The sequence below is a fragment of the Sceloporus undulatus genome, chromosome 5, assembly GCF_019175285.1.
Source record: "Sceloporus undulatus isolate JIND9_A2432 ecotype Alabama chromosome 5, SceUnd_v1.1, whole genome shotgun sequence".
In the NCBI taxonomy this organism is placed as follows: Eukaryota; Metazoa; Chordata; class Lepidosauria; order Squamata; family Phrynosomatidae; genus Sceloporus; species Sceloporus undulatus.
In genome coordinates, this window is record NC_056526.1 from 66,672,229 (window position 1) to 66,681,183 (window position 8,955).

The window sequence follows — 8,955 nt, forward strand, 5'->3', positions numbered from 1 at the left end:
CTGTGATATATTTTTTTAAAAAGTCAAATATTAGTTAGTGGATAACAGCACTTATTACATGTTTGCAATGAGGGCAATTTCTGTTCACATTTAGAAAATGGCAATTTGTAATGTAGGTGAAAAATAATTCTAGCCCAAGAAGAATGCAAGTAGAAGTATTTTGGGTAACGGAGAAAGGGAAAAGGAGATCTTAGAGCAGTGGTGGCGAACCAATGGAACACTTGCCAGAGGTGGCACTCAGAGCCCTCTTTGTGGGCATATGCACCATCATCCCGGCACAGAGTTTGCTAGGAAGCCAGAGAGGTGTGACACTTTGCAATAAATAAGTGGGTTTGGGCACTTGGTCTCTGAAAGGTTTGCCATCACTGTCCTAGAGCTTCTGTAGCAGGGAAGAGGAGAAAGAATAAGTCTCATTCAGGAAAGGGAGTAAAGAAGCAGTGAATATATGATTCAACGAATGGTAAGAACATTTTCTTTGAATTTTTTTTTTAATCTTGACACTTGTGATAACTCATTACTATGGTGTGGAACAGACCCGCCCCTTTCCCCGGAGAATTGTGGCCAGGGCAGCCATACTCGTAGCCCAGAAGCCCCAATCCGGTGCTTCTCCAGACCACGGAGAAGCAGCAAAATGCTGCTTCCTTGTGGACTGGAAAAAGAGTGTCCTTGGGGCTTCATGCCCCTGGACACCCCAGGAGTCAGAGCCAGGGGAGAAAGGGGCCACTTTCTCCCTGGTGTCGTTCCCGCAGCCGTTTGGTGGCTGCAGGAACAAGGCGTGCCAAAAGAAGGAGCTCCATTTCGGAGCTCCTTCGCACGCTGTGCCCAAGCTGCCCTAAGCGGCCTGGGGCAGCGCGAAGAAGTCATACCTGCACCGTGCCATTTGTACACAATGCGGCTGTGACATCATAATGGCGGCACACGTGTACACAGGGTGCCGCCATTATGCCGCCGGCATCATGTATTAGGGTTAGGGAGTGTGTACATGGTGCGCGCTTGCTAACCCTAATACTGGCGCTGGTAAGCCACTTTTTGGCGGTCTGTATGCACCTATAATTTATTTACAAGACTATATAATACAAAATGAAAGAAATAAAATTGCTACTGACTAATATTCCTTTCAACAATAAGACGATTAATTTATTACATTTTGCTAATATCAAATTCCTCATTCAATTACTATACACATGCTATGTAGCTGTGAGACTAGTCGAGCATTATGGATGGAACTCAAGGTAGAAACAAAACTGTGTGGGAGAGAATGTTAGAGGTATCTGAATTTGTCCTTCATGTCTTCCCTTGAAGCTTGCATTTTGCTAGAGAAGCAAGCCAATATTCAGTTTGAAAAGTAGCTTATGTCTTCAGCTGGAAGAATCAATGTAGCAAACCCCAAAATGAAAATACAAACTGCATAAATGGTTCTTTGCCACTGGCAGTCACTCATTCCTTCTTTGAATCTTGAGTAATTCCTCCCTACACATAATCTCAATTAATTTAAATAAGATGGAATCAAGATGATTTAGAACTAAATTAGGCCAAACAATTCATTGAAAGATTGTGCAGCATGTTTATAGAATTACCCACATATGCCAGGTTGTTTGCTAACAGAAGTCAGTTCTTTCATATGGTTAAATGACTTGTGTTAGCAAACAACAAATAGTTAAAACAGTAATACATCGGCAACTAATAATTCACTTTTTGTGACTAGTTCTCCATCAATATTTAAATAACCTCTCTTTTGACCTAGCAAAAACTAAGCTAAATCATCACAGAATGCTCTTCTCTAGAGTTCATTTTTTCAGTAATACTTTGTACAGAAAGAATATATGCTTCAATTGTTGGATGCTTTCTAGTATTATGGGAGTCAGTGATAATACTTACTTTTCCAATACCTTTTTCTTCTTGGAAGGTGTGAACATTTCTAATTGCAGACATAACTGGTTTATAAAAATGACAGCAAGGTAAAAGTAGGAATCCCAAATCTAAAAGTAAATGAAATCAGATAATTTTCCTTCTTTACAGAGACACTATTCATAAACAGAAATGTAGTTACTGATTTTCTGAGTAAAAAGGAGTTTTCTATTAAACAAAATTACAATTGCTCTGTCTTTGGGTGTATGTTATTGTCAGTCTGAAAACAATCTGATGCTGCCAAGGTAATTATTTGTTAAAATCAATAGGTTTTTTTTTATTTAATTTGAGCTGATAATGGCACACACACAACTATTCCCATATGAAACTTTAAGATATCAGTGTAGGGGGAAGAATTAGATTCCTTATTAGTTATGGAAGTCAACCACCATTGTGGTTTAACTCAACAGAGAGTGATTCATAATGCCAGGGTTTATGATATGAAGAATGAGGGTGAGGTCTCTGTACAACTCCTTCACTCTTCCTCTAATTCCTTTCTTCATGCACTACCTATAGTGATTCAGTTGTGGTTAAAGTGTGACACAGCATTCCCTTTTATCCATATTATATGAGAAAATACATATGAGACTGCAATCTTAAACTCTGGGCCAAAATAGACTGGCAAAACACGGCAACTTCAGGGTGGTGTGGGGGCATGCCCCCAAGCCAGTGTCATGCCACTCCGCTGACCACACAGCAGGCAATGTCATGGTGTTTCTGTGGTGTGGCATTTACATGTGTTGCTCCACAGAAATGCCAAAAAGCTGGCGCTGTGGTGACAAAGATGCCTTTTTCCTGGTGCTAAAAGGAGTGGCTTTCTGCCACTTCTTTTTGCACTGGGAAAATGCTGGTTTGGGGGTGTGGCATGCGGTAACGACCCCCTCCAACTGAGCACAACTGGGCTTCATTCTGAGTGGAATGACATTGGGTTAAATAATTAAGGTTAATTTATTCATCTCTACATGTGCTGTTTAAATATTAACCAATTTATTATGATTTGAGGTATTATGGACAAAATCCTACTTTGTCTTTCAGTAGCAAAGCAACCTAAAGAGGAAGCATAAAAATATGTATCTGCTTGAAACATGTGTTCTGCTCGAAATTATAAAAGTAAATGCAGTCCTCTTTACTGAGCTCCAGTGGGGCTATGATTAGCTATGGCACAAGAAGTCCCAAACTGTTTAAGCACTGCTGATTTAGGAAGTGTCTCTAGAGTTAAATGAGTTCCACTGCAATGCCCTCTCAATTATGAGACAATCAATGCAGACCTCATTTGAACCAGATAGTTTGGCTAGAGGTACATAGTTCTCTGTATGGCAATGGAATTGAACATCTGCTGCTTCAAAACAAAGCAGGGCAACCCTCTTGTTCTTATTGCTGTAATGCTGTGGCAGTGCCATTGCTGATATAAAGTCTACAGCAAAGTGATAAAACTAGGCGCGATCAACCCTCTGGAATCACAAATTGACCACATGACAGTATAAAAGATGCAGGTATAGATACCACATGGCAGAATGGAAGATACAGATACAGTATAGAGATTTCAGAGACTGCAATATCCATAATGCAAGCCAATTATTACTACTTACCTTGTAATCAAAGCTCTCATTTAAAAAGTTTTTACGAAGGGCATCCGAAAGGTATAACACTGTTGTAATAATAACACTATTAAAAGAGCAAAAGAATTACATAGTTAAATCTGGACAGTGACTAAAATAAAGAAATCTATACATTATGTGAGGTGATGTTCTTTTCTTCTTTTTGTCTGAAAAACATTTGTTCAGTCAAGAAAACCAACTGCAGAGTGCAAGATGAATGCTACATAATAAAATCCTTAATATCTTGTGAAACAATTTACCAGCTGCCGCAATATATATTTTGCTCCTAGCTCTGTTTGTGTGAAGCGTGATATATGCTGATTAATACATCTCTTCACCTCACTGAATTTATGAACTAAAATAATGAAATAAAGCTATTCATTATATATCTGTATATCTGTATATATCTGTAAATGCTTTGTTTATCTGTTCTAAATCCAGACTTCCCAGATGTCAGGGCCTGGCCCCAAATCTCAGGACGTGGAAACCACTCAGGATGAGGGGGAGGGAGCTCATGCTGAGAATGATGCCTTAAAAATGTGTATGTCTGTCTGTCCTCATTTATTAGATGGATATTTTTGATCTGAATGGTGTACTCTGGGCAACTGTAGTAGGTACCTATTGTGACATCATAGACGATCTAAGGTTTTGGTCTTAAAATCTCACTCTATCCAACTTAATCAAAGTTGTTCCCCCAAAATTAATATGCTCATTCTGCAAATACATGTATCCAGGAATAATTGTTTGTAATTTTTAACACAAGAATGATCCTAATCTTTAATTTACTATTTAAGGTTGAATTCAGATTTAGAACTGGTCGATGTGGGCTTCTCCACTGCCCCTTCAGCAACTCAAAAATAATACACAGAATGAACTTATTCTACAGAATGAGGTAGGCAATAGTGTAGGGAAAAGAAGAGGTCCACAAGCAATGCTAGATTTGCTCCCAAGCTGAACAAGTTGTGCTTTAGATTTAAAAATTTCAGAACCAAATTTCATGTTTTACATGCTTAATAATCCTTTATTTAATGCTATGAGGACTTTTCAACATGGCATAGTTTGGGTCTTGGCAGATCTTAATCTAGTCCTGTCCATGAAGTATACCAAGCCAAGCTGAAAGAACAGGTTTACCTCAGAGGTAAGGGCTTTGTATGCAGAATGTTCCAGGTTCAGCCCTTGACATCTCAAGATAGGTCTCTAACCTGAATCACTTGATAGCCACTGCCAGTTTTTGTTGACAATATTAGGTTATTGGTTCAAACATGGAACAATGTTCTGATTCAGTGTAACACAACTACCTAAAAATCTAAGCTTCATCCCATCTCTAATTCACATATCCAAATTCATTTTGGAAAGACACCATCTCCCCCCTCCCCCCACATTAAGCCTCTGAGCTGTTATTTCTTTCTTGAAACCTAAGCTGGATAATTTGACATTCTGTGGCACATGCTCAAAATGCAACACAAACAAAATTCCCCATGTTTTTTCATATGTTTCAAATTCCAGAATCTGTTAAGAAATATGCTTTGCTTAAGCACAGGAAAATAAACTGGACTTTCTTGTAGCATTACTGGACGGATTAATAAAGGTACCAAAAAAGCAATATTGCAACAAATGAAGAATGAGATACAGTAGTATGTGGACTGTTCCCACAGCAATCACCATATCATGGTCATCTTCCAAAGCTCTGGGTAAAGGCATATATGGATACATATGGATGCCTATGAATATGAATCTTTTGAAATCCTAGATCCTATCACAGCAGCTAAACCACAACAATCATGGTCTTCCTTATTTAGATGTTGCCCATATTTTTTTTAAAAAAAGATTTGGTCACAACCATACAGCATGGACGTAAGCCAACATCTCTTATTAAACTGTCACTACAATTGGGCCTTACTTACCCAGAATTCAAAATCCAAAATACTACAAAAATCAAAACTTTGTTCATGGGTTGCTGACATAGTGACACCTTTGCTTTCTGGTCATTCCATGTACACAAACTTTGTTTTATTCACAATTTTATTAAAAATATTGTGTATAAAGTCTTCAGGCTATGTGTATTAGGTTTATATGAAACGTAAATGAATCTTGTTTACACTTGAGCCCCATCTGCAAGATAGCTCATTAAGTGGGTATATGCAAATACAGGTATTCCAAAATCCAAAATATGAAACAATTCTGGTCCAAAGCATTTTGAATATGGGATGATCAACCTGTACCAGTTTCAATATTCTTCCAATAATGCCAAAAAAGTAAACAGTGTACTCTTTATTAATTTGAGGTTGGGGCTACCCAGTTGGGAAGCTGGTGTGCTTTGAGCAGATTTCAAGGATTCCTAAGCTAAGGCATGTCATGTTATCAATGGTCTCTCTCTCAATCTCTCTCTCCCCTCCTCCCATGTACACAAAGATTCAGAGAAAGATACAGAACTATGTATATAAGGCCACGTTCTATAACTCCATGCACAAAACAACAAGCTTAATTAAGATTAGGCACATATATTTAACCGCCATAAAATAAATTAGATTAATTAATTCAATTTGCATGCATGTAGTTGTGCACAAGTTTGTATTTAGGGACACAAAAAACTACCTTATACTGAATCAATCCACTGGCCCAACTATCCCAATACTGTCAGTTCTGACTAGCAGCAACTCTTCAGGGCTTTAGGCAGAATTCTATCTGAGATCCACCTAGATATGTGGCAATGGGAAAGAGCACCCAGTGGATAGGAGGAGAAAAGCCCCACAATGAGGACTAAGGGATTTCTAAGCTGTGAATCCTAAACAAATAATGAACTTGTCAGGACCTAAAGAAGATTTTATGTTAGAAGAAGAGGAGGAGGACACCAATGGCTGATTTTCAAAAATTCCATCATTTTCCCCAATATTGTGTGTTTAAGAACTAAAAACTCAGCATTATGTATCTTCTTAGATGATGGATGATTTAACTAGCACAGAATACTGCCAGTTCATAGCAATCATCCTTATGTTTACTTGGCTTTGCTAACCTAGTCACTGATGTCCAATTTCTACTTGTTGGAATGTAATATGCTCCAGGTTGTCAATCACCAGTAGTTCTCTGGCTTCAAAACCAAGAGACAAGTTTCCTTGAGTTACAGCAGACACTGACATAGTTAACTATGAACTCCTATGTACGCAAAATATATAGAGTTCTCTTCAAGATTTCATCTTGATTTCAAGATTTCTCTGAGAAAGAAAGTGGGATTTAGGATAGGAAGGGGGAATAGATTTCACTGTGCCTGTGAGGATTATTTTCTAAGATGTCATTTCTTTGCCTACAGTTCCTTTTTCATGTTTGTTTCACTTTTTGTAGTCTCTTAATTTTATATCCCACCTTTTTTCCAGAACTGGGAGCCAAGATATCTTACAAGTCTTGAGTTCTTTCTTCATTTGAAATCTACTGAAAATATGCCAATCCCAGCTCTTTTCTTTTCATTTTCCATCACCAGAGAATGAAGATGATATGCTATACTCTCCCATTACTGTTATCCCTAAATATGAGTATTGCCAGTTGAAACACTAGATCTGTCCCACTCTCTCCACTAGTTTGCAATGAGGATAGAACCTCTCCTTGAATAAGCAGTGCTTCTGGAAGCCTAATTCCTTTATATGGAGAATTGATATTGAAGTCAGCAGTGTCTTACTTCTTCATGTAGGAAGCTTAAATACTCCACCACATCTCCACCAAGCAGATAGAATAAGCCTCCTGCTCTTCCGATGGATGTTATTTCAGTAACATCCATAGAAACATTGAGTAATTACAAAAAGTATGCAATCTGTATCATGGCATACATACAAAATTAAAATAATAAAAATAATAATACAACAGTTCATTTTCCACATTTACATCCTGACTTTCTCTCAGGATTATAACTCAAGGTAGCTCACAACAGTATAAAAAGACAGATAAAAACACCACCAAAAATTATAATATTGAACTACAGTTGGATTAAAACTGCAGCAATAAAAAAACACAGCCCCTAATCCATTAAAAGCCCCTTTCGCAGCAACCAAGAGATTGCTAAAAACCAATTATTTAAAAATTAAAATAAAATTGTATTTGCCCATTGGTAGAAGTGAGTCCAGCAAACTGAAAGAAGGCCTTCTTCTTGCATCCCCAGTCCACAAATATGCTACTGAGCATGGTGGGACTGAGAGAACCATTTTCTTTGGGAATCATAAAATATGGGCATGCTTATATGGTTTGTGAAATATCTAGGAGCTCAGTTGCGTTTTGTCAAGCTGCAAGCATGCTGCAAAGATAGATCTTTATCTCCATAACCATCAATTTTGGCATGTATATATGAAACCGTACAAGCAGAAACGCTTCAATTATTTCACTATCTTTATGTTTTAAAGCTGCAGCCCCATGCTAACAAATGCCATCTACTAGAGTTGTGTAGTACATCAAATGATTAGTGCTCATCCCCAACAACACTGGTTCTATGATTATAATTTTAATTATGTTCAAGTAGTCTTACTTGTTAGCAACTAAACGCATCACTGTCCAATCTTTTGGGAACATCTCTGGTCGTATTAATATGCGAAAGACTGTAAAGATCTGTAACAAGAAATCCTAGAAAAAAGGAAAAAAAGAATATTCCTTAGACAAGAGGTGAAATGCAATAAATTGTTTTAGCAACAAAATTATAACACTTGCAATTAAAAAGGAAACCAGTTTGTCTAATGTCTTCTTTAAAACACATATTGTGTTTAGCTTCTCAAGAAAATTCAACAGAAAAATGTCAACATGATTTAACATCTTTTAAAGTGAGATGTAGAAGGTTGAGCATGTTGTCAAAAAAATCCTGTGATACAAACTAAATGCCATTCAATCAAGCATATCTTTATACAACACATCAGAATTTTTCACACTTCAGAGGGTAATACATAGGTGGATTGTTATCCTGACAAACACCTTTATTTTTAAACTAATCAAGCTGTATAAAAAGAAATGCTTAAAATAGGGTTTAGGCTGTGAGATTAATTTCTACTGGATCTGGCTACCACAGATACCTGGCTCTCTGCTACCCACTGTAGGGAAGCAAAGCACACACAGTGCATAGGGAGCCTTCAGCTTCACCATAATTTCCACAAAACTGCAAGCTGCAGAATAGGCCCTGCATTCTCCTTGTTGCTTAGTCCTTCAAAAGAAGACTGGCAGCTGAACAGACTTTCACTGACTCACTTGTTACTTTACTGATCTTCCCATTGGGGATAAGCTTGATTGACTTCCAGAAGGACTCTGCATCTCCCATAACATTGTATTCAGTCATGTAAGTCATTTGCAGTCTGAAGTGTTGTAGTCCAAATACATGTTTACCACTGCATTTGCTGTTAAGTATGAAGCCTTCGAATAAACTGCTACTGGAATAATTTAACTTTGAGTAGTCTAAACTGTATGTGTGCATGTATTTGAAGTA

The 8,955-nt window shown here is 37.7% G+C and overlaps 1 protein-coding gene across 2 annotated transcripts in view; it reads right to left on the bottom strand.

Moving 5' to 3' along the window:
• DOCK4 (dedicator of cytokinesis 4) overlaps positions 1-8,955 on the bottom strand; it is a 212,589-nt gene that overhangs the window by 71,231 nt on the left and 132,403 nt on the right. For both annotated transcript variants that reach the window (XM_042467418.1, XM_042467419.1), the window contains exons 27-29: positions 8,014-8,108; positions 3,498-3,573; positions 1,879-1,979 (exon numbers count right to left, since the gene is read on the bottom strand). In XM_042467418.1, the coding sequence (XP_042323352.1) occupies positions 1,879-1,979; positions 3,498-3,573; positions 8,014-8,108 (272 nt within the window). The remainder of the gene's footprint in view (positions 1-1,878; positions 1,980-3,497; positions 3,574-8,013; positions 8,109-8,955) is intronic.